Below are 26670 nucleotides of genomic sequence, written 5' to 3' on the forward strand. Positions count from 1 at the left end.
TGGCTAAAATGATCACTACAATTATTTATACCACAGTTAAAACCAAAATTATTGCACATTGTCATGTTGTCAAAATAAATCATCAAGCCTATATGCCTTCAAATGCATAAATCTTTAACTCTGAGGGAGTCTGATTTTTATATTTATTTTTTGTATTACTGAAGTGACCATTCAAATGCTAAATTCAAACACGGTTATGCTATATATAACACGAGCAACAATGCAGTTAAAACACATGAATGTTAAGTCATGTGCCAAAGGCAATTAAAAATCACTTCTAATGCCAATTTAGCCAAGATCACCAATATGAGTCATTTGTGTTTAAGTGCGCAAGGTCAGGGTTAAAATACAATTAATTCTGCAGTCCTAGAAGACAGTATCACGTATTGTGTCAAAGAGTACAAGCTTTAGAAGGACCAGTCAATCTTTGTTCGTTCCTACAACACACAAGGATCCCACATGATGATGATGATGACTTGTGTCTGTGGAGACCGATTAAGTTGCTATGGTGATAGTGGACGGGCTCTGACCCCTGGCCTTGTGTTTACAGCTTCTATTTTATTTTCCCTTCATGCCGTTTTCATCTTAACTCTACACAGCTAGTGCCAACTTCCTCCTCCCCCTGTTTGCTCATTAAGAGGGCTTTTTTTTAAATAAATAAAATCTTACAGATTGTCTAAGGCACTTAATCATGTCTGATATGAGCTGTATGCTGCTGCTAATGCTTTAGTAAATTTAAAATGATTGCAGCCCATTTAATTTCAACTGAAGTTGAGTTTACGAATCATTGCGTCGTTCAATGAAATGCCTTCTAAGCTCTAAAGTCTTAACGATCTGCCGCACCAGTTTGCAAACTTTATTAAAAGTGTAGGTGTCTGTGCCAAAGTCAAATGTACTTTTTAAAACGGACAGATTCAGAGGAGTAATGGCTCTCACAACCCCACTCAGTGCTTGCTGATTTTGCTTAGCGCGACGATTGCCACACAAATTGGAGGATTATACAGACACACTGAGCAAACACTTGAGGCAGAGCAAACAGACATGCTCAAGGACACTGTGGCTCTTAAATCATCGTGCAACAGAGGCTCTTATCCTGTCACACAGCCGCATCTCTCGCTGTCAGCATGGCCTGATTTGCGATGCCATCGCAGCTATCTCTGTGCGTGTGTGAGCTTTGTATCGGAGCTTGTAGCTATCTCTCCACGCCGTATCATTTGTGCCAGCTTAATGCTGTTCTTTGCTTATCCTCTCGCTATCACTTTTCAGATTTGAGAACCTTGAAGGCGAGATTGTTTTGTGTTGGCACTGTGCAGCTGTGGTTTAAAGAGTATTCTTCTGCTTTAGGGCATCATTAGATTGATGAAAGACACTCACTTTCTTGAGTGTGTGTGTGCGCGCGCGCCTTTTGACCAGCTGCCTGTGAACAGAACACAAGCGAATGCAAATCCATATTAGACATCTGTAGATTTTCAGAACACGTTGAAATGCTCTTTGTAACAGACACCGTCTCAACTCCACATTGCCATCTATTGGTCATGTTTATTAATAGCTTATAGTTTTAAAGGATGCACTAACTTTTTACTGTATCTGAATGGTATCATCAGGGGGGAGAGAGAGAGAGTGATTCGCTAGCCAAGGTTCCAAGAATATTATGTCTCTGGAATATTTGTTTAATTTATTGTTTGATTGTTATTATTGGTATGTTTTTTCCTCATTAGCTTATAGACAGAGTATTCTGCAGCTGTTGTTGTTGGTGTTTTCTTTCATCTATCAACCAGAGGGGAAAAAACTCTGCTCCTTTTATTTTCTTTGAAACACAAATATTTGTATTTTTGAACGTAAAACACTCCACTCTAGTCTGGTGAAGGGAAAAAAAGTATTGACACCACCATATTTTTATCAGAACGATTTTATTACTTGGATAAAATAAATGAATCATAATCTTTAATGTTAGTGTATATATTAATGCAATTAACTGGCTCACTAGCTCATCGTACATGCAGATTAAATTTATTTAACTATTCTCTTTTAGCCTAGTTAATGTTGGTATACGGTGCATTAACGTTTTTCTTGCTAACTTGCTTAAGATATGGCTTTTCACATCTGTTTTTTAAAAATGATTATTAAAGGAAATTGAGAGAACAGGCGATTACGAGTATGCACAGTCTTGTAAACACACCACTGTTTCTTTTGTATTTGAGCGTGATAATTGTATAGTTTCTAGGCAACCAAAACGTGAGGCCGGACACATTTGAGCATAGCTAATGGATTTATAATTTACTGACTGTAGTTTCACATTTTCATTCAATTAACCACTGAATGAATTACTGAGATGACCTTTTGAAACATGTAAGAGCTATGTCGCGCTGCTGTTCTTTATGTACTGGGTGCGAATGTGCGTATTGAGAAAACATTGACGGCTTCAGAACTGCCTGTGCGCTTTTTTCTCCTTTTTTTTTTTTTTAGGCTCTCCTGAACACACAAACCAAACTACGAACACTAGTCCCAAAATTTACCTTCAACCTCGGCTTCTCCGGAAAGTTCTACCACGCAGGTAATCTTTAAAGGCAGTGAGACTTTCATTTCACAAGCCATATTCAGCCAGTCTTCTGATGCCGAGTCTCAACCCTAATCTGCGTGCGTGTGTGTGTTTCTAGGGACTGAAGAGGAGGATGAAGGTGATGACATGTTGATGCAGCACAAGGAGGAGTTCTGGTGGTTTCCTCACATGTGGAGTCACATGCAGCCGCACCTCTTTCACAACGTCAGCGTGTTGTCCGAGCAGATGAGGCTCAACAAACTCTTTGCACAGGTCAGTCATAGGACAGCAGCAGAACACTGATTAATAAAGGCCAGAGAGACTCAGATTAGTTCTGTCTAAAAGACTGATGGTTCTCTCATCAGAACTTACCGAGTGACTGACTGATACCACGGGACGTGCTGTAATAGGGAAATCAGTAATGGGGTGTTGTGATGATTTGTTACCACCCAATAACAGCATACCGCAATGTTTTATTCCTCTTACACCAAAGAAATTTGCCAACACGGACATTGTTATTATTTATTAAAGAATCAACATCACAAGTTGTTGGTTGCTGTTGTCACTTCCATTATAACAAAGATACAACTTGTTATAGAGAAAACACAAAACGCAGCATCCTCCATCCTGTAAAATTTTCTGTGGCAGCAAAAAAACTTCACCACTGACTGTTAAAAACACTGACGTTTTAAATAAACATCTCTTCAAGGAAAACTTCACTATATCAGTGGTCATACAGCTTCTTAGTTAGATAACATATTTTATAATCAATTTATTATTAGACCTTTTTTTATGTGATGCGTCTACCATACAAGTCCATGAGAGAATTAATTAACCAGTCAGATTTGAGAATTCAACAGCGCTACGGTATAAATTGCCCTAATCACTTCACGTCCGGATTATTCTAATTCCCTATTTATTGGCTCACCCAAAAAAATAATAATAATAATTTCAAGATTACAGTATGTTCAAAATTCAGCTGCAAGGGTTCTCAGCTCCACCAGGTGCTCTGTTCATAACACTCCTCTCCTGCATGATCTCCAATGGCTACTTGTGGCATCACATCTTCAATTTAAGATACTGCGTCTAATATTCAAAGGATTTAATGGTCTTCCCCTCCCTACTTGTCTGACTTACTTCATCCATACTGCTCTACGCGATCCCTTAGATCATCAGAACTTAGCCTTTTGTCCATTCCTAGATTTCGGTCGTTTTGTGTTGCTGCTCTGAAACTGTGGAACTCACTACCTCTTGCTCTCCGTAACATCACCTCTCCGCCTAGTTGCAGGACCCAGCTAAAGACGTATCTGTTTGAATTGTATTTTCAATGACTTTATTATTTATTTATTTATTTATTTATTTTCATTTTATGTTGTATGTATTTGTATGTATATTATGTATCTTATATATACTATGTAAAGCGACTTTGAGCTTTGGAAAGGCGCTATATAAATAAAACTATTTCTTCTTCTATAAATTTAATTTACGGTTACTAGTGCGCACAAACGAGAGCCTACTTTCATTCTGTAGGTATTAATAGTTGTAATTCAGCAAAGCAAGTTTGTGCAAAGTATGCAGCGAACACTTAAACACTGAACAGAGTGTATTCAGGAAATAATAAGGCTCTTTTTGTGTTTGGTCAAATGGCTCATTATGTCTCGTTTTTGTACCCTTCTGATCTGTTTATTGATGACTCGCACCAACAAAGAACAAGAGGAATTATCCACCATGTGAGAGCACGACACCCCGATTAATTGTTCATGTGCAGCAAGTACAACTGAACCCTCTGAATTAGTCAAATGCATCTGTTTACTATTTCATCTAAATTAGAGCTGTGTGTTTGCTGCCATTTTGTCATTTTATACAAAGGGAGCAAATATTCTGCTAATTTTCAGAAGCATTACATCAGTCAGAACAACAGTAAAAAGCAATTTAATTCAAAAGTGTTCACAGTTTTAAAATATAGAAATAAATCCTGTTTCAGATATTGTTTTCCTTGATTGCCTTCAGCCTACAATATTGCACATGGGATTTGCATTTCCACTTTTTACTTCTGTTTATTCTGGCTGCAGACAGGACGGTGAGACTCTCCTGTTGAAATGAAAGCCACCTTGGTGTAATGGTGCTTGTCGGAGTGGGATACGGCTCACAGGCAGACAGTGCAGGAGTGTGCTGTGAATACAAACCAGGCCACCCCTCCACTCCATAATCCTCCCGTCACATCCCGGCCTTACACTAGACACTGACACGCTCTCTCTCCTCTGCACTGGTTACCTGAAGACGGCTAAGCTCCTTCAGGGCTTAATGGTCCTGCAAACGGGTCTCCTTAGCAAGGGCGTTGACTAGGACACACTCGCTCTCACTGTCCTCAGACAGGGTCAAACGCAGACAGAAAGAGAGAGTGAAAAAATATTCAACTGGTATTGAATCTCAGCTGGCATTAAGTAGTCAAATCAAATTTTGTCCGAGTTTGTTACCACCGTGTTTGTCACCGCTGTGTAGTAAATTTCTTCATCCTGTCGGGACTGATTTATTTCTTGAAAGGATCAGCTCTGTCTGGGCAGCTCTGCCTGTTATATCACACCCTCCTTGATATTGCGATTTCATGATTGCAGAAATGAACACAAAATCAAGCAAACTCCGCAATATTCGGAGGAGCTTGCGGTTTTTCAAAATTACAAAATTTGGGCCATGACAAGTCATGTGATGTCATCACGACGCGCATTCAGCCAAAGTTCTCTTCGATTCACGTGTGTTGAACATGAGTACAGCTAAAAGTACATTTACCAACAAACATCACTGTGAAAGACTGCGCAAAACAGTTTCATGCAATTGCAATTCCGCCAATTCAAGTAGTTTTCCGTAAAAAAAAAAAAATCCCACAAAAAAACTCCAAGTTGCATCAGAAATTTTGAGAAAAGTCACAGCAAAATCAAACATTTTTGCCCACAACAATTAAAAATAACCTCCTGTTAAAAATCTCCTGTTATATGCAGCAGCAAACCTCATAATAAATACACCAAACCCATGCAACGTTTTCTTTTTGCTCACCTTATTTAGGAGCATGGGATCCCCACTGATATGGGCTATGCTGTGTCACCACACCACTCCGGGGTTTACCCTGTACACAGCCAACTCTACGAGGCCTGGAAGAACATTTGGGGGATTCAGGTGACAAGCACGGAGGAGTATCCCCACCTGAGACCAGCCCGCCATCGTAGAGGGTTCATACACAACGATATACAGGTGTGAGTCCGGCTTCATCCCTGTGAACATCTCAAAAAACCTGACCTATTGCACCTAGATCTCTTGATAATGATTACATAATTATAAATATAAAAAAAAGGTGTTAACAAACTCTCCATGTTTTTTTCCATTTGCTGAGTGCTTGCACAGTGAACCAAATTGATGAGTTGTCCGATTTATTAATCATCAGCAGCAGCCAGTTTAGTAAGCAGTAAATCTAGAGCAGAAATGAACCAACAACCAAACAAAAAAAGCATAGAAAATGCACCACCTGGTCTGTTTTTATAGGATGGAGTACTTGCAGTTGTTTCTGCCACCAGGCATGAGAGAGACATACACTTTGTCAGAAATCTCTTTCTCACTCAGTCGTTTAATATTTACTATATAGGGGGCAAGTATGTCTAACAAATCAACCCTGTAACCACAAAAATACAGAAATATCGAAAGTGCCTATCTGTATTGAATGCATGATAAACATGAATGACGTTGGTTGCGGTAGTGGTCATTAAACATTTACGGAGTTGGCCATTACAGTGTTCGTTCTGACAGGTTATTTCGATGCATTGTGGTACTTGATGCAGAAAGAAATCAGTTGTACATAGGATTTTACAATGCACTGTTGGAAATAATATAGTGAAATATTCAAATATCATTTCAGTTCGGACCACACTAAAAGGTTTGCCCCATATACTTGCACTATATAGTGAATAGGGAAGAAGTTTAGACTTTGAGAGTTCAATTTTAGGAATGAAGCTACAGTTAAAGGAAATAAAATATTTGTATATTTATATGTAAGTGTGATAGATGGTTGAGGCCTAACCAAACTTTTAAGAAATATATTATATATTTTTTTTTATTATATATCTTACTGCCTTTATACCCTTTAGCAAGACTACTAGACTGCTCGCTGGATTTTGTAATATTTCTGTTCTGCTTGCTCTCTTTCTGTGTGTGATCATTAGAGTTAGAGATGCTCATCAATTAAAGAATCTTCTCACTAATGAGAGGAGGTTTCACTTTGTTTCTCTGCAGGTGCTGCCCAGGCAGACTTGTGGTCTCTTCACACACACTATCTTTTATAATGAGTACCCTGGAGGCTCTCGTGAACTGGACAAAAGCATCCGTGGAGGAGAGCTCTTCCTCACCGTTCTTCTCAACCCAGTGAGTGGTGTGTGTGTGTGCGCGTATACTCTGCATGTCTTTTAAACACACTAATGAGTACTACTACTATTAGTTTCCCTGCTGCTTCTGAGTCTGTGTTATCTAGGAGATGTTACTCAAAGTTTGTACAAGTTTTATTTGACTTTTTTTTTTCTTTTTTCCATCTCCCCACAGATCAGCATCTTTATGACTCACCTGTCTAACTATGGAAATGACCGCTTGGGCCTGTACACCTTTGAGTCTCTAGTAAAGTTTGTTCAGTGCTGGACCAACTTACGACTTCAGACTCTACCCCCTCTGGAGCTGGCAGAAAAGTACTTCCAAATCTTTCCAGAGGAGAGGGACCCACTGTGGCAGGTGAGCCAGGCACACATTATTATTATTATTATTAATTATTAATGCATGTTCCTGTTCTGTTAGATGATTTGCAAAAAGAGGAGGTTTTTTTTTTTAATCCATTTTGACATCTGTGAATGCTGTAGACTACAGCTCTGGGGTCTTATTCACAAAGGATCTTAGCTTACCACTACAAGTTTTCCTGTGTGGGATGAGGTTCATAACTCAAAAGTTTCTCTTTAAAAAACATATTCACAAAACTGCTGAGAGGAACTTTTACTAAGGAGTTCCTAAATTATGAGGCTACAGACTTTGCAGTAAACAAAATCCCAATGGATAGGGTTATAAAATAAAATGAAAGTGTTGCTGAATTCTTACATTTCTCAGAAATGTTAGTTTAATTAGAATATGGATTATACAGTCTGTGTTGCAGAATATATTGTAGTGCATTTTAATTTTCTTTATTATTTATAGTAATATGACCCTGTGCAATGGGTTTTCATTTCTGAGTATACTCTAAAGACCTCAACATCAGCCCATCACTGTTGATGTGTGAAAATATATGAAAAATGCTGTCATCCGTAGCAACAATTGATTTGTTAATGGTAGTCCAGAGGGTTTGATGTAAAATACAACTCATGGATGATATTTACAGTTTATTACTGAAGTAGTGCCACAATTGATGTGCTCCATTTTTAACCTTCTTGTCATTAAGTATATCAAACACATAAACTTTATTGTGCAGCAGCAGATTAGGATTGTTCATGATTAATCACAGTGATTTAGGAGGATTTAGTGGTCAGAGTTTTTGAAGCATTCGGTCCTGCTTTCAGTGCTAAGAATCTTTGTGAATTACTCTTAGACAGAAGAGTCCTAATTATATGATTAGCATGCCTATTTAACATGCCCAACAGTTCTTTCTAAATTGACAAGTAGGTGTAGATTCTTTGTAAATATGGCCCCAATGTTTCAGCAAAACTTAAAGCACGCTCTGTAAATTTCTTTTCATTCACTGCCCTCGCTTTTCATTATTTCAGAACCCCTGTCATGATAAGAGACATAAAGATATCTGGTCTAAAGAGAAGACTTGTGATCGGTTGCCCAAATTTCTCGTTATTGGCCCCCAGAAAACAGGTAAAGGTGCATTAGTCATTTTTATCAGAAATGTTGTTACCTAAAATTGGAATGGTACTTTAGTCGATTGTCCACAAGAGTGTGTCTTTAATTCAGAATTAAGTTTAATCAGTTTTTAAGGATTAAAGCTTTGCGCCTGCCTACATTTAGATTTTTGCTGTGTTTATACCTCAGGAACCACAGCCTTGCACTCTTTCCTCACCCTGCACCCAGCAATCACTAGCAGCTTCCCCAGCCCCGTCACTTTTGAGGAGATCCAGTTCTTCAATGGCCCCAGCTATCACAATGGCATCGACTGGTATGATGCTGTCTTATCTGCTTTACTCTATGCATAAAGATGACCAAGTGTGCTCTGTTACATACACAATGTCAGTAGGTCCTGAGATTACAATTTACAAATTACTTAAGGCCTTGGGTATTAAGTATTTTTTTTTTAAAATTCACTACCGTTCAGAAGTTTGGAGACACTTGACTGAATTGTTTCCCCTGATATTAAAAAGCCTTTTTGATCTGAAGGTGTATGATTAAATGTTTGAAATCAGTGTTGTAGACAAAAATACAACACTGTCAACATATATTCATTTCATTAGAAAATTAACATTTTATTTACAAAAAAATATATATTTTTTTAATCTGATGACTCTGAGTGAAATATTCAGAAAAGCAGTCAATAAGAGTCCAGCGTAGGTGGGAAACTCCTTTAATACTGTTTAAAAAGCATCTCAGGGGGATTCCTCAAGAAATCAGTTCAGAAAATGCCAAGAATACATTTCTGGAAATTCTAGACAAAAAGGGTATCTACTTTGAAGATGCTAAAATATAAAATTATTTTGATTTATTTTGGATTTTTTATCACAACATAATTCCCATAGTTCCACTTGTGTTATTCCAGAGTTTTGATGACTTTATTATTATTATTATTATTATTATAAAATGTGGGGAGAAAAAATAAAATAAAGAATGAGTGTGTCTAAACTTTTGACCGGTAGTGTATATGGACAGCTGACAAATCTTTGAGGTGCATTTTGTTGGCATGGTTTGGGTCTGCTTGTCCTGTTGGAGAGAAAAGTCACAGCAAATTAATACAAAGCTCTTCTGACTGATCACCTTTATCCCATGATGAAGCCAGTTTCTGACTATTGCTATAGCGTCTGGTCAGTGTGGCCACAAACCATCTTATATTTCCACAGGAATGTGAAACTGTTCAGCAATTTGTTACAAACAAAACTCTTGAGAATCAGTGAAAAAGTTAGAATTTTTGATGGTTGCACAACCTTTCATTCACAAAAACTGAAATCCCTCCGCCTTTCTTCTTACCGCTCAGCGTAACGTCCCTGCCCGCCCTGATAATCCTGCTGCCGGCAGTGTGGTCCGGACTGTGGTCCGGGACGTCCGCGTGCAGCCATGTCATGTGAAGCACAAAATACCACTCTCCTGGTTCTCCCTCTGGGTCCTAATCAGTGCACACAACTCGCCCATCTTATTTCCCATAGACCTAATTTCAGAGAAAAACATTTTGCAATTTATGCTGATACATTGCACAGTGTTTTCTCATCTTTTCCTCAGCAGTACTGTCTAGTCATCTGTGGAAAACAGGCTTGGGGAAGAAATATCTTAATGTAAAAATATTGTTTTTCTCCTTGGATTACGGCGTCATTGTTCAGTGGTAAATACTGCGTAAGAGAAAGAGCATGTGATGAAATTAGTTTTACCTTCCTGGTCATTGTCTTTAGTACATTACGCCACGTTGAATGACCTGCTGTCTTAATCTCTTCGAAACACAATTACTGACGAAAAAGTTCATTAACAAAGTTTGTTTTTTTCCCTGAACGATAACGAAAACCAGACAAAAAATGCATGTCATGACTATAATTATTCGTTTTTAATTACACATACTGTTGACGAAAATATGACCAAAAAATGAACAATTAACGACGTACTAACAATGTTTCATGAAGAAAAATCTAGAAAGAATGTGATTGTTTCAAATAGTGCACGCATAGTCAATAAAGTAGTAGCCTAATATGGCGTGAATGTGGTTAACAATAAAACAGCCTTGTGTAAGATGCGTCTCTAGAGGTGTTAAGTGTGTTATGTATTTTTAGTTTATACATCATTATAAAGTTACTTTTGTCAAAAGACCTTTTGTTAAAAAACCCTTTATGATAGTCATTCAAATAGCAGACACTCTTTTATCAAAAGCGGAACGAGGACTACAGAAAAGTAATTAATCTTAAGGAGGCAATAATAGTAATAATTTCACAGACTGCTGTCTTGCAGGTTTTTTAAAGGAAAGAAGACTTGGCAGACGTTATTTTGATGGGCAGTTAAGGCAGATATGGAGGTGTCAATGTGCAGAATAGAAATAAATGATGCAGTCTGTAGCATCATACAGAAGACCAAAGACTTGTCTGTGACTAAATTAGTGAGAGATTTCGGATACAGCATGACACGTCTGAACAGTTGCTCTACGTGGAGTGTTGCAAAGATGGACTAAAAATGCGACTTGTAAAGTCATGCAAGTAATAATGAATACGTACGGTCACAGTTGTGAGATGCAGCCTTAACGTACAGTTGCGAGAATTAAAGTTGTACCTGTGGGACATAAAGCCCCCAATTCGGGGTGAGTGAAACCGGCAAAACTGTTTGGTCGGCAATTCCACCTCACACCCCGTGAATGGAAGGTGGAAAGAGATCGACGTATCCAACTTCTCCATTCTTTTAAATCCACGGAACAAACATACTGCGATTACTGCTAAAATCATTGGATTACAATCGTTCTTATACTAATTACTGTATACTCGTTGCATATTATATTTAATAAAAGCTTAATTATGTTGAAAAGTGATCAGTAATTTATTTGCTTAGGCAATTACATGGGCGTCACTTTGGTTTGAAAACTAGTGGGGATAAAGACATGGGGGTGGAAAGTAGTAATATAGATTTCAGCAGGAATGACCTTGATTAAGCTGCATGAGCCAAGTGAATGAAAACCGGTAAACTAAAAGCACTTTAGTAGCGGGTTAATTAACTCACCCGAATGCATTCTGTAAGAGATTAATCAGATTCATACACAACATAAACGCAAGATTACAACCTGCATCTGCACAATATGACACAAACGCACAACTATACGTGATAGAACACGCAAACAAATTGTTAGCTCAATTCAATCAACCGATGTATGCATTTGAATTAACAAAAAAAATTCTTTCTACACTGAAAAAAAGGTCATTATATTCAGAGTCTCACCTGAGGAGAGGATTAGACCCCAGGTGCTGATGTACTGCAACTACCACGTTACCGATGTGCTATTGTAGCACATGTTTTAACCTTGTTCATTTAAGTACTGTAGTTGTAGTAGCCTACCAGTACTGCGTGATTCTATCACGCTTACTTTGCATAATTCAACCTTGTAATTACAAACTTGCTTAGATTAGGTTCAGCATAAACAATGCAATCGCGTTTTGATGAAAAACATAATATTTTTATGTAAACCATACGTAATCATTTTTCTTAAATCTAACTGACCACACGTTACATTTTTTTTTTTTTTCAGTGTAGGCTCAACTACGTTTAATGTGCTCTTGTAGATCATGGGCTTCTGTACAAGAAACAGCAACCTTTTGGTTGGGGGGGGGGAATCCGTAAAGAGCATATTTCCTGGCAGAACTAGTGTATCTGCTAGCAAGCCGTGTTTCTTCAAATGAAACATGACTGCCCCCTACTGGTCTTGTCTTTCCTGTGCCAGAAGCATGCGCCTGATAGCGTGTGAAATCGCAGGAACCCTTTTGCTTCGCCGTGCATTTTTAATGGCCACATCTGTATCTCTTGGTCTTAAAAACCACTGTTAATTTGAGGAAGCCTGCAAGGTGTGGATTTTCTCTCTCATGATTTCTCCTTGTTTACTCTCTTTAAGGTATGATGTCAGTGTTGTATTTGACTGTCCATCATCACACGCAGGTACATGGACTTCTTCCCCTTCCCCTCGAACGCCAGTACAGACTTCATGTTTGAGAAAAGTGCTAACTACTTTGACACTGAGGTGGTCCCCAAGAGGGCTGCAGCCTTATTGCCCAGGGCCAAGATCATCGCTGTGCTCATCAACCCAGCCGACAGAGCCTACTCCTGGTACCAGGTACAGCCGGCCATTTCTTTCACACACACACACACACACACACACACAGAATGTAGATGGACTATAAAACAGACACAACTCCCAAACTTTGTGACCTTGGTGTTGCTTGTTTTCTGTTTAAGACTGATATGCATTACGAATATCAATTATACTGTTTTGCTATGAGGTGTCTGTTTCACAATGTAGGATTTGGGTTAGTCTGGCGCAAGATATCCCGTCACTTTGTATTCAGCTTGCATTCTTCAGTGTCACGCTGTTGCGTCATCTTCAAGTGCACTGCTCTCTTATGGCATTGTATTATTTAAAGCTCACCACAGGGTTTTGTTTGTGTATGTTTATAGCACCAGCGGGCTCATCAAGACCCATCTGCTATAAACTACACCTTCCATCAGGTGGTGACAGCAGGACAGTCATCCTCTAAAGAGCTCCTGGTGCTGCAGAGCCGTAGCCTCAAGCCTGGAGAGTACGCCACTCACCTGGAGCGTTGGCTACTGCATTTTCAGTCCAAACAGGTGCACTAATTTTATACACACACGTACACATGATCTGTATTGGTGCCTGCTGTTTGGAAAGCAGTTATTTGTACTTGCTTTCAGATATTTCAGAGACATTGACATGAAATTGGTTAGAATTATAAACCTAACACAGTTTATTATCTAATACGTAATGCTTTTGGCTTCATTCTCCTGTTAAGGGAATACAAGCGTTCAATGACTTTTTTTTTTAATTATTTTTTATTTAAACATTGTGTATAGTCATTCAAGTACTTAGGTGTACACCATGGATATAAATATCTTGGTCTTATCTATATAGATAATGCCTAGATTGTTGTCATTCATGATATTTTTTAGATCTTTAACATAAATTGCAGTAGATTTCAAATAGATAAATAAATTAATAAAAAAATTTAGGAGTGTATGCACCAGTGGCGCTTCATGAGTACTCCCCCTGGTGGCACTTGGTCTCTTGTATGTATATCTATGGTGTTAAACCTAATCTGCTTCAACAGAGCACACCAAATGGTGAACAACTCATTTAGTTATTTTTAATACTTTTATTTGTGGAACACCTCAAAAGAATATAATCTAATTATAGCCCCACAGTGAAATACATAACTTTATGTGGATTTGTTAAATCACTGTATGACCTGCATCTCCTCAATGTCCACAGCTACATATAGTCGATGGAGCTATGCTGCGCTCCAATCCTGCCCTGGTCATGGAGGGAATCCAGCGGTTTCTAGGAGTCACCCCTATTTTTAATTACACCCAGGCTCTCATGTGAGTTCTCCTACCTTGCTCATCCACACTACAGAAGTGTTGATACTGTACAGTATGATCAGTCCTACAGTAGAAGTCTGCAGTAACTGTAATCTCTGGATGCTTATTATTTATGTCCAGGTTTGATGAGAGTAAAGGGTTCTGGTGCCAGAGGATAGAGGGAAGTCGTCCTAAGTGTCTGGGAAAGAGCAAAGGCAGGAAATATCCAGAAATGGCTCCTGAGGTACGGCAGTGTGCCATTTTTCCTAAATGCTTAGCCCTGTGTTCCTTACCCTCTGAGAACGCAGGAGGACATTTTATTACATTTTATTGTTTTTAGCCTTCTTTTCCTGATACTCCGTCAAAATATTGTCCTACTATATACTTGCCTGTAGGGCTGTGTGATTAATCGAATTTTCGATTTCAATTTCGATTATGGCCTCTGACGATTATGAAAACAGAATAATCGAGATAAAATGATTATCCTGCTGCATTCCGTTTTGCAACATTCTCGTTTTTTCTTTTTAAAAACCGCACACAATTTTTCTTTACAGCAGTGCGCTTTCGCCCCTCCTTAAAAGGCCAAACTCGCTCCCCGCCAGGCTGCAGCATTTTTAGTTCAGCTCGAGCCAAGATGACAGAAAGAGAGCCTTTGGTCGACAAGAAAGATAAAACCATTTCAGCCGTTTGGAAACAATTTGGTTTCAAGGAGTCCGATGTGGAAGAAAAATTCGTTGGAAAGCTCATTTCCTCTAACGTCATGACAGGTGGTCTAAATATGGTCATTTCCTTTCTAGAGCTCACACAGAAACTACAGGCTGATCTAAACCAGGAGACAGAATTTCATTGGCCTAGGAAGTTTAAAGTTCATTTCTGGCAATGAGATTCGCCGAAATGCGTCACGTGATGTGCTCCGCTAGCTTACAAGAGAGACATCAATACAGTAAAAAGAGATGCAGGAAACGCAGAAATTTCATGCAAAAGCATAAAAAATGAATGTAAGTAGCTATCCGTAGCTCGAATAAGTAAGGAAAGTACAGCATAGTGATATAATTTATTTTTATCTTTACATTATTTAAGTGTGTGTGTGTGTGTGTGTGTGTGTATATATATATATATATATATATATATATATATATATATATATATATATATATATATATATATATATATATATATATATAATATGTGTGTGTGTGTATATGTATATGTGTGTGTGTGTGATTTGATGTTGCATTTGTATGAAAAAGTGTCTCTCTAAAATTGTGTTGGGGGAATTTGAGGAAGGTCAGTATGGATTCTCAAACTGCAACATAATACGGTTTTACAAAACATTGGGATTAAAAAAAACATTTAGGAATTGGACTCTTCAATTAGTTGTGAGGCTCAAGCCACATTTTTATTAAATTATAAATTTTTACTACATTGATTCAAATCGCATAACTTGGGTCTGAAACTGTTTTATAAACTTGTGATTTGAAAACCTCTGAAAAGCTCAGGGTTCCCATGGATCCTTCAGAAATTTAGACTAGCCTTCCAGTCATTGAAAACCTTGACGTATAAAAAAATCCTTGAAACTTTTGCTGTGGTTTTGAAAAAGAAATAAAGCTGGACTATTCAGCTAAAGATCTTTCCTCAGCTGACATGACACTGAAACCATTTACTTTTTGTCACCCAGTTAATCAGTTCACCCACGTTTGTTTATATATTTATTTAGCTTTTATTTTAACAGCATAATCCAACTGAGGAAGAATCGCTTTTGAAAAGAAGACTCTGCTAAGATAATGAAATGCTACAAGTTTTGAACTTGTTTATAGGCTTTGGTATTGAATTGCTCAATTATGTAAGTAACATAATATAATTCCTCTGCTAGGGTTATTATTGTACATTCTTTGGATATCACTTAATAATCATTTCAAACTTTGATCAGTCATTGGTCTGTGGCCGTGAGTAAGCCTGTATACTTCCTTTATAATATTCTGGTAAAACGCGTCATCAGTTTTTACTCTGCTAGTTAAGGAATGGTTTGTGTGTGTTTCACTCAGTGTGTAAGTGATACTTCAGGGTTGTATTTTAGACTTTATGGGCAAGGTTGATCATCTGTGACTGTGAGCAATGTATTGTTGCCATGTATGGTTCTTAATGCCTTTTTTTTAGGAAGCAAAACAGTTGGAACCATAATGATACATGCTTGTTTCGTGTGTGTTGTGACAGACGCGTGCTTTCCTGACGGAGTATTACCGGGAGCATAACATGGAGTTACTGCGACTGCTGAACCGACTCGGCCTGACACTTCCCTCCTGGCTCAGAGAGGAGTTACAGAGCAGTAGCTGGAGCTGAGAGAATCCTGCTGTACCCGTACACACTCAACACATAGGAGCCTGACAATCGAGAGAGGCGTACACTCAGGGCTGAGTCAAACCCTGCTACTCCTTGCAACACTATAGGATCAACCACACTATAGTGACTATGAGCTGCGGTGTGTGACCATGGATACAGAGGGAATACGTGGACTGCGACAATCAGCCCGTCCTTTAGGCATGATGGTAACACATGGTCTTATTGATCCTGTTGGACTTGGGAGGATGAGGGTGAATGCTGGTAATCCTTCACTCTGTGGATGCAGCTTTGTTTTGACTAAATCCAGACTTTTCTCACCAGGACTTGGGTACACCAAAAGTGTGGAACGCATGAATGAACTCATGAATTATCCGCACTTACGCTAGCCTTGTTCATCTCTTCAGAGAAATGATTGTAAAACATTGTACATTTTAAAGTGTTGTATATTTTGGGTCTGATTGGGTCTGATGGGATCCTGATGAAATGGACACGATCTCAGCCGTGACTTTAGTGTACAGGACAGACGTCGGTTTAAGCAGGGCATGTAGAAAGCGCCAGTCTGCAGCTCCTCTCCTCTCCTCATACACGGACTATGCACAATGAGGTGTTTAGAACTTATGCAAGAAGTTGATGTGAAGTCTAGTGTCCCATCAAAATGTTGACAACAGTGTCTGTCTAAAGTGAATTATGAGCTCTCTGCAAATCTCCAAGCATCTTTTAAACATGACCTTTTTTGTTTTTAATCCAAATGTACACTGTGACCAGGTGCAGTGTGCCTCATGCAAATGTCAAGTCTGTCCTGTTCTGTGTAAGGATCTCTGAGTGGAGAGAGGAGAAGGGCTGCATTATGAACCTGTGGTATGCCCTGCAAACACGAGTTACTGTCTACTTTTATTTTTTATTTTGTAAAAAAAAAAACACAAAAAAACTTTTAAAACACCCAACGCTGTATCATCTCTAATAAACGCTTAGAGAGGTTGGAAAGGCATCTGTTCCTTTCTTTATGCACTCTGTGTATGTATCGCATTAACACAGACTGAATGATGTGATGTGGAAAAACTGTTGGGGAAGGCACTAATACGGTGATGCATACAGGCCAATGCTGGGATGAGGGCTGTAGTCCTGCAGTCAGGTCATTATTTCAGTTGCGAAGTCTATGTGCAGTGCATGGTCCTTATGTTTTTAACGTTGTAATAGTTATTTAAAAAGAGGCTTGTCCTGCACTGTATTGTGGATTGAATGTCAGTGCTTTGGGGGAAATGTCATGCTGGGTGATGAAAAATCAGGCTGTAATTACAGAATATATTAACAGTACACTTAAGGTTCATGAATTTTAGCATTCTCTTCTTCCAGCAAGGCAAGCTATGACTGCAGTGAAAATATTGACGAGCCATCTCCTTTCTCCCAACTGGAGGCAAAGGAAGACAGCTGAGCGGCTCCCTTCCGACTGGAGGTTGGAAATATGTGAAACAAAAATGAAATTAAGAAATTGGTACATGTTATTACATAGAAATTTTCCAAATCACTGCTTTTCTTAAGTACATTTGAAATTGTTCTCCCTGTGTGGCGGGGATTTCCTCCGGTTTCCTCCCCCAGTTCAAAGGCATGCATTGTAGCCTGACTGGCATGTCCAGAGTATCCGTGGTGTGTGAATGTGTGTGTGATTGCGCCCTGTCCAGGGTGTACCCCACCTTGTGCCCAATGCTCCCTGGGATAGGCTCTGTGTTCCACTTGACCCTGAAGGATAAACGGTACAGAAAAGGGATGAATGGATTAGAAATTGTCTGATTATTACAGCTCTAGAAACAACTTTTTAAACATACACCTTGAATTTTTTTTTTTTTAGTTCTTCTTGTGTCCGTATGGGATTCCTCCAGGTTCTCCAGATTCCTCCAGTCTCCCCAAAAGTATGTCAGTAGGTGGCTTGATGACTCTGTCGCCCTTGGGTGCGAATAAGTGTGTAAATGTGTGTATGGTGCCCTGAGATTGGCTGCAGTTCCATTTGTCCCCGTATCATGTCCATCATGTTCCTGGGATAGTCTCCAGATCCACTGTGACCCTGACCAGGATAAAACGACTTCTGAAAATGAATAAATGATTGAATATAGATTTTCATGAACAGTTTTAATGTGTATAAATACATGTAATAAATGTCTAAGAAGGAATGTTTTATAATTTGGTATTGAGTTGCCATTTTTGTTTTGTTTAACTGGGTAGTATTTTACTTGTAATATGATGGCATCATCATATTACATTTCCATGTACTGCCTTCTCTCGCCACATGGTGGCAGAGCAGGCTTATACAGTTCTCGTGCTATTTTATGAGTCTCTAGCGTCTCCTGTGAGCTCTTGCGAACGAAACCGCATCACTATTACGCTAACTCTTTACTCTGACATGGAAGCCACTCGATAATGCTTTTTATTGCTTTCACCGAGTGTCTGGTGACTGAATCATTCCCAGCATTACTCTGTTCATGTGACTGGTGTTATAGTCATTGCTGTGGCAGATATCTACTCTCGTGCTGGAGAGAAACTTAGCAGCCAAGTTATTGCTTCTTGGAATGTAAGCTTCCACTGTGGACAGATGTAAACCCTTAAATTCGGTCACATCTCACGGTGCTGTCTACTTGGTTACAGTTTGCTCTCAGGTTCCTAATAGACTCGTATTTGGTTCTACTATATAGGGGAGGTGTATACTGGTGTTTTAGAGGGATCCTTTCAGTTGCTGCAGTGCTTTAAGGTGATATGTTTGTTGCTCACTAGGAGAGTGGTGTATTAGCTGATAGCTGTGCTTTGACCCATAGAAGACTGTCACTTCCTATCAGCCTCCTTTAGATCTCCATCTCAATCTAAATCACTGTCTGCTTCTATGAAACCCAATTTAGACAGCCTTCCACCCATTGCTTAATGTGAATGTGTTCATGTTTGTTTCCTTCCTCCGTCTCACCTCCTCTGCTTATTTCCTTCTTAATCCTCTCCTCCTTCTGCTTTGGAATGGCTGGTTGAGTTTGCCATCTACTTTAGGCTAATGTAGGAAATGGACTCGTTTTTTGTTGCATCGATTTACTCTCGACACCATCGGGGAAAGCTGAGTTGCAGTCGATAGCCCTTCTGATGGCTTCTCACACGCCGGATGTGCTGCACTTCTCTCACAGGTGGGGTCTCACATTTCACTGTTTTTGTCCAGGAGTTTGGATTTACAGCACTCATACCCATCATCAATGGAATTATAGCAATAATCCATGGTTATGACCGTTTAGTGCCACAGAAACGTGTATTTCAGCCATCACCAGCCCTGTAACTACGTTACGTCAGCTGATGATTTATGATGTTTAGCCTCTGCTGTCACTGGTTCTCTTATACACCAGAGGTCTGTAAAGTTCACCAGTACCAGCTCCTGTTTTGTCTCAGTGAATGGCAAGATCATTTCTACCATCTTTAGCTAAAAGGAGATAATAAACAGCTTTTTTTTCCCAATTTGGTTTGAATTGAAGATCAGTGTCGACTAATACTCAGAATTATGTTAACAGTATTCTCAATGCATCTCAAAAAATTAGAATATCGTGGAAAAGTTCATTTCTTTCTGTAATTTAATTCAAAAAGTAGAACTTTCATATATTCTAGATTCATTACACAAAATGAAATATTTCAAGCCTTTTTTGTTTGTTTTAATCTTGATGATTACGGTTTACAGCTCATGGAAATCAAACATCCAGTATCTCAAAATATTAGAATAAATATTATTAGAAGAGCTCTAATCGGCTAATTAACTCAAAACACCTGTAAAGGTATCCTGAGCCTGAAATCTCAGTCTGGTTCAGTACACACAACCGCAATCATGGGGAAGATGAAAGTAAATCTTGCATTTCATTTGGAAATCAAGGTCCCAGAGTCTGGAGGAAGCGTGGAGAGGAACAGAATCCAAGTTGCTTGAAGTCCAGTGTGAAGTTTCCACAGTCAGTGATGATTTGGGTTGCCATGTCATCTGCTGGTGTTGGTCCACTGTGTTTTCTCAAGTCGAGAGTCGATGCAGCATCTACCAGGAGATTTTAGAGAACTTTATGCTTCCATCTGCTGACAAGCTTTATGGAGATGCTGATTTCCTTTTCCAGCAGGACTTGGCACCTGCCCACAGTGCCAAAACTACTAGTAACTGGTTTGCTGACCGTGGCATTACTGTGCTTGATTGGCCAGGCATCTCACCTGACCTGAACCCCATAGAGAACCTATGAGAGACACCAGACCCAACAATACAGACGAGCTGAAGGCCGCTATCAAAGCAACCTGGGCTTCCAGAACACCTCAACAGTGCCACAGGCTGATTGCCTCCATGCCACGCCGCACTGATTCAGTAATTCATGCAAAAGGAGCCGCAACCAAGTACTGAGTGCATAAATGAGCATACTTTTCAGAAGGTCGACATTTCTGTATTATAAATTCTTTATTCTAATATTTTAAGATAATGGATGTTTGATTTCCATGAGCTGTAAGCCGTAATCATCAAGATTAAAACAAAAAAAAGCTTGAAATATTTCACTTTGTGTAATGAATCTAGAATATATGAAAGTTCCACTTTTTGAATTACATTACAGGAAAAAAGAACTTTTTCACGATCTGAAATTTTTTTGACATGTACCTGTATATTGAAAATTAGAAAAATGGTATTAAAGGCTGTGCAAAAAAAAAAAAAAAAAAAAACCCCAAAAACTACTGTCATCCTGCAGTCTAAATCACTTATGCTGTCAGGTCCAGTGGCTGGGAATAAAAATGAACAAATACGTATTGAAGTTACAGATCTTCTATTGCGCATCTGTAAGCCACATGTGCCAATAAAATGCCAGCAGCATAATGGCATACGGATAAATGAGATTAATTAGTGAAAGAATTTTCGCTGTGTCATTCTAAAATTCTCTTCTGAATGAGCTGTTCTTCGTTTCTAAATCCAAGGAGTTTCCTTAATGTGTGAGGTGAGCCTTTAAGAAGTCACTTTTTTTCGTGATTATTCCCGATTGTTAAAACCTTGCCATTTTAAATTTTACATTAAACATCAATGTAGGCCATTAACCCTCAACTGCACAGCTGTCTTTGGGGCATATAGTCTACTTTATTCCAGAGTTGCTTTGGATAAAAGTGTCTTCCGAATAAGTTCATGTAAATAAAAATACACTATATACAAAACAAGGACTTTCCGAAATGCTTTGTATGCCGATCTGCTGTCCCTGGATTTTCGCTCCTCTGAGACACTTTTACTGGACCCTTTTCTTGACTTGAATCCTCCCATCATAATGGTTGATTTTTATTGTCTCATCTTTCCATAATCTATGGTTAAGAACAACAGACATTTAACAAAACTTTGAATTCATGCATACTGGCCAGAGATACAGCGGCTTGGTGTTCCAGTCTACATTAACATAGTGTACAAGAGACATAAAATATCTCATTTGAAAAACCTGTCCTCCTTTGCTCCTGTTTTGGAAAATGTTTGAGCAGGAACCTTTCAGCTGATCCATATCACATTAGACATCTGGATTGATATTTGCCTTGGCTGAATCAGTCCCTCCAGGAATTCGCAGAAGTTAATACAAAATCAAGCAAACTTGGAGGAGCTTTCAATGTTTCAGAATTACTGCAGATTTTCTGCAGATTTGGGCCAAGACCTGTCATGTGACATCACAACCCGTTTTCAGCCAAAGCCCTGTTCGATTCACATGCGTCGAACATGAGTACAGATAAACGGTCTCAATCACCAACAAACGTCACTGTGAAAGAGCGTGCAAAACTATTTTGTGCGATTTCACCAATTCAAGTAGTTTTCCACAAAAAAAAAAAAATCCTCACAAGCTGCATCACAAATTTTGAAAAAAAGCCGCAGAAATATCAAGTATTTTTGGCTGCAACAATCACAAAAAAAACACTGAAGTCCTGTATGGACTGGCTCGAATGTACAGTATGTGCATAACGCCACATGTCAAGTGTATGCATCTACTGAATATCGCTCATTTGCAGAAGTGAGAACATTAGAGGTTGGGAAACGGTAGCTTTTTTTAGTCCATTACCTGTGGCATGTATACATTACATCTACATATTGTTGTGTGTATGTGTTGGCCCTGGTTGTTTGCCCCGTTCCTGTTTGCCCTCTGTCGAGGCGCCTGGTGTGTGTGAGGAATGTAGCAGGCTGCTGTTAGAGAGAGCTCATTTCTGCTCAGATGTCTGTAAGCGCTGATTCAGTCAGAGTCAGTGTTGATTTCGCTTCATTCAGATAGCGTTAGAGAGACAAACCTACTTTGGGAATTATGGGCTCTAATTGCTCGCTTGGGATATTCATTTGGACATCCTCGTGACCAGATAGAATCTGATTTCATTGTATTTTTTTTCTGTCAGGTGGAAAGACATTCTAACTCCAGTGGCACTGAGGTAGACAGGATTGTCTGATGGATATGACCGTGGTCTGGAACTCAGGTTTGACCACTTTCTGGGTTGCACTCAGTTGCCTCTCATACCTGAGACTGGCACTGCCGCTCAATGCAGAGCGCAAAAACTACCCAAAACCACCTGCCATGGTTAAAGACCCTCCACACATCATCTTTGTGATGGTGGACGATCAGGGCTACAGTGATGTGGGCTACCATGGCTCGGACATCCACACGCCAGTACTGGACCAGCTGGCTGCTGAAGGGGTGAAACTGGAGAACTACTACGTCCAGCCAATCTGCTCACCCTCTCGTAGCCAGCTCATGACCGGACGGTGAGTATAATCCTACTTACGCATCCTGCATCCGTTTGGTTAGTAGTAAAACCATTAGACCTGAATTTAATGCATTTTAGTCATATTCTGAATCTTTTCATATATAGTTTTTTTTTTTTTTTTTTTATCTTTCTCACCTCAGGGGCTGATATACAGTATGAGATGCTTTGATTCGTTTTTACAAAAAAAAAAAAAGATGGCCGAATAAGCAAATCAATTACAGCTTCAGGGACAATATTAAGTTTCCATAAAGCAGCAGGAACTCCCACTCTTTGCAGGAGATGACATCGCATTATATAGTCGTCATATAACAAAGTCCTCTTGCGAGTGCTCCAGTCTCATTAAAACACTTCCCTCGATGTTTGTTTGCAGGTATCAAATTCATACGGGCCTTCAGCACTCCATCATCCGCTCTCGCCAGCCCCTGTGTCTGCCCCTCGACATGCCCACGCTTCCCGAAAGGCTACGTCAGGCCGGCTACAGCACCCACATGGTGGGAAAGTGGCACCTAGGCTTCTGCCGGCGAGAGTGTCTGCCCACTAGCCGAGGCTTTCAGAGCTTTCTGGGTTCGCTGACCGGTAGCGGAGACCATTTTAACTTCCAGAGCTGTGACGGAGCAGAGACCTGTGGATTTGACCTGCACGATGGTGAACGGCCGGCCTGGGAGTTGAGGGGGAACTATTCCACGTGGCTGTATGCACAGAGGTGACGCTCAGCACTTCATCTGACTTGCTTGATCATTTTTATGTAGTTGTAATTGTCAGTGACTTGTTTTAATAGAATTGTAGTTTGCTGGTAGTGTTATAGATATAGTATAGTATAGTGTATATATAGTTTTATAGACCAATGAAGTGTCAAGAATAGCACTATACTTTTCCTTCAAGAAAACCCGATCTCCACCACCCATTGTTCATCTTTCCTTTTTATTAATATATTGAAAATGTTCAAAGTGGATAACTGTATGAAAGAGAACATGATCATGTTTACATCTACTTACATAATCTGCTAATGGGATAAACAGAGTGTTCATGACTCACCCAATAATCGGGTTTCTTTCTTAAATATGATGCATGTGCTCAACTGTTGCTTTGCCGCTTGCTAATAAACCCACAGAACATGATGTTAACTTCTAGCCTAATTTAAATCATACACTTGCTTTACTGGCAAAATCATTCAGGAGTTTGCTTTTTGAAATTCAATTACTGCTTTAGTTTGATATGATAGAGAATAATCTACTAACTGCTCAAATCCAGTAATTGTATTGTTAGTGCTCAGATTTTTGCATATACTCTGTTTTTTTTTTTTTTTGTATGTTATGAATTTAAAAGCGTGAGGTGAGCTTTTTAACCAGTTGCTAATTTGAACACTTCTCAGGGTGAAAACCATCCTGCGGACTCATGACCGGCGGAAGCCTCTGTTCCTGTACGTGGCACTCCAGGCTGCTCACACTCCTTTACAGGCTCCTGCTCATCTCCTCCAGCGTTATGCTTCTCTTGGGAATCAGGCACGGCGCCATTATGCCGCCATGCTGAGTGGTGTGGACGAGGCTGTGGGCGAGATAGTGGCGGAGATGCGTATTCAAGGCTACTATCGCAACTCCGTTCTCATCTACTCTTCAGATAATGGAGGCCAGCCTCTGTCGGGTGGCTGCAATTGGCCCCTGCGGGGAGGGAAAGGCTCGTACTGGGAGGGAGGAGTGCGAGCAGTGGGCTTCGTTCATAGCCCTCTGCTGAAGATGAAGAGGAAAATCAGTCGTGCTTTAATACATGTCTCGGATTGGTACCCGACCTTGCTGTATCTGGCAGGGTCTCCTGAACCAGACCCTCGGTGCTTAGATGGGTGTAATGTTTGGGAGACCATCAGTCAGGGTCTACCTTGCCCACGTACTGAAATCCTGTATAACATCGACCCTGTTTCGCGGCAGCATGGAGAGCACGATCGCAGGCTGTTGATGGTGAACGGCTTTGGGATCTGGGACACAGGAGTGCGTGCAGCAATCCGAGTGGGTGACTGGAAGCTCCTGACAGGGAACGTGGGAGATGGAGACTGGTTCCCCCTACAGGTCCTGCCTAGGGCTCCACAGCAGTGGCAGGACATGGAGAAGAGACGGGACCAGCGTGGGAAATCTGTGTGGCTCTTCAACATCAGCGCTGACCCTTTTGAGAGGCACGATCTGACACAAGCGAGGCCTGAAGTGGTGAAGCTTCTGCTCTCAAGGATTGCTGAGTATAACCGCACTGCTGTGCCTCCAAGAAACCCACCAGATGATCCAATGGCTGACCCCCAGCTCCGTGGAGGAGTGTGGATGCCGTGGCTGGCAAAGAAAGAAGGAGATGGTGCGGACAGAAGAGAAGCGACAGAAAGACGCAACTGGAAGCTTAGATTCAAAACGTGCAAAGTGTGCAAACTGAGAGCTCTGTTTAGAAAGGTGGGCACACGCCTGCAAAGAACAGCTCTGTACTTTTAGGCAAAAATGGATAGATGGAGGGAAATGGAGGCAAAAATCTTCCAAGCTGGCTCTTGCTTGCCCACTGTTTTTTCCAGTCACTGATGAAGGGCTGTGTGTGTGTGTGTGTGCCTAACTCACGGGGATGTGTAAGAGTTTGTTCATGGCTTGATGGCTCATCCTCCTGCTGCCTGAAGTACACAGTCAGACCTAACATTAGAAAACCTGAAGGGTGCATATTTTTTAAATGCTAGACCTTAGCAAGCTAGGAAGATGTTTATTTATCTCTTTTTTTTCGTGGTGATGTGACCGACATGACCACCTTGGCTTTGCTTCATTTTGTGAGTGGTTTGCACAGTTAAAGCCTGCACAAGCGATCCTGCCTTGAGCTGAGATTTGGGTTGAATCCCATGTTAAACCTCTCAAGTCAAGCGCAAGCGTCTCATCACGCACAGCTGACACATGGAGAAATTTACGGCAGACTCCTGGAGGCGCCGTCATTATTTTTCATTTCTGAAAAGCATTTTTGCAATTAAAGTCCTGCTTTTTTAATTAGAATAGACTGCTCGCTTAGTAGAAGCATTTCCACAGGGAATAAAAGCAGTTAGTGGAACGCTTGGATAAAGAAAGTCCAAAAAACATCAGAAGTCTTTTCCTAAAGTTTTTCTCTCCCACACTTTACATGCCTCGGCACTCAGCACTCCTCCTCACGCCTCTCTAATTCACCCTCCTTTTCTTTTGCTGTCTCTGACTGTAGGCTGATAAAGCCTACCTTAGCTGGAATAATGCAGAGCCTATTGACTTTTTCTCCACTATCATCACCTTTTTCTTTTGGTTATGTGAGTAGATCAGGTCAGAGAATGAGATATGAGCTGTGCTCTGTTACACAACAATGAGAGAAGAGGAGGAGGATGGCGAAGATCTCCCTGGAGAAAGGATGCTGTATGGCTACATATGAAACAATTGTGGAGCTTGTACTTATCTCTAAATCTAAATCATGAGCCATGTTTATACCGTTTGTGTATATCCATTTCATGCTGAATTCATTTTATAAAGCAAAATATTGGTATATTTTATGCATCTGTTTCTAGGAATATTTCATTTCTAGGAACATGAATTCCTCAAAGCATAAATGTAGTTACGTAATGACGTAACTGGAAATATTCAGTATTTGAAGCGGGGCTTTTTTTTGCTACATATTGTGACATGGCGGATAAAGAGTGTTCGCGTTAGTAATTGGAAGCTTCTGACTGAGTCCTGTGTGGTGATGAAGTGATCCTGCAGGGAGAAGACTAGATCATGGTGCTGTAAACTGTGCAGGTGGCC

The 26670-nt window shown here is 40.0% G+C and overlaps 3 protein-coding genes across 12 annotated transcripts in view; all 3 read left to right on the forward strand.

Annotated features, from left to right (window-relative positions):
* The window catches only part of ndst2a (N-deacetylase/N-sulfotransferase (heparan glucosaminyl) 2a), a 137179-nt gene extending 120038 nt beyond the window's left edge, over positions 1–17141 (forward strand). For 9 of the 10 annotated variants that reach the window (XM_053621740.1, XM_053621744.1, XM_053621743.1 and 6 more), the window contains 12 exons: positions 2467–2554; positions 2658–2812; positions 5600–5785; positions 6818–6946; positions 7121–7303; positions 8320–8416; positions 8591–8714; positions 12380–12554; positions 12896–13066; positions 13725–13834; positions 13955–14057; positions 16028–17141. In XM_053621740.1, coding sequence (XP_053477715.1) covers positions 2467–2554; positions 2658–2812; positions 5600–5785; positions 6818–6946; positions 7121–7303; positions 8320–8416; positions 8591–8714; positions 12380–12554; positions 12896–13066; positions 13725–13834; positions 13955–14057; positions 16028–16153 — 1647 coding nt within the window. In that variant the 3' untranslated portion in view covers positions 16154–17141. Of the gene's footprint in view, positions 1–2466; positions 2555–2657; positions 2813–5599; positions 5786–6817; positions 6947–7120; positions 7304–8319; positions 8417–8590; positions 8715–12335; positions 12555–12895; positions 13067–13724; positions 13835–13954; positions 14058–16027 lie in introns of those variants that run through there. The other variant, XM_053621751.1, reaches the window with a different exon arrangement.
* Positions 17142–22584: 5443 nt separating this feature from the next.
* Positions 22585–22902, forward strand: LOC128605905 (arylsulfatase I-like). The gene has a single exon (XM_053621753.1). The coding sequence runs from the start codon at positions 22585–22587 to the stop codon at positions 22900–22902; it is 318 nt and encodes a 105-aa protein (XP_053477728.1).
* Positions 22903–23253: 351 nt separating this feature from the next.
* Positions 23254–26321, forward strand: si:dkey-174i8.1 (arylsulfatase I). The gene is made up of 2 exons (XM_053621752.1): positions 23254–23603; positions 24273–26321. The coding sequence occupies exons 1-2, from the start codon at positions 23257–23259 to the stop codon at positions 25363–25365; spliced, it is 1440 nt and encodes a 479-aa protein (XP_053477727.1). The 5' UTR covers positions 23254–23256; the 3' UTR covers positions 25366–26321.
* The last annotated feature ends 349 nt before the right edge of the window (positions 26322–26670 follow it).

The sequence above is a fragment of the Ictalurus furcatus genome, chromosome 3, assembly GCF_023375685.1.
Source record: "Ictalurus furcatus strain D&B chromosome 3, Billie_1.0, whole genome shotgun sequence".
Taxonomy (NCBI): domain Eukaryota; kingdom Metazoa; phylum Chordata; class Actinopteri; order Siluriformes; family Ictaluridae; genus Ictalurus; species Ictalurus furcatus.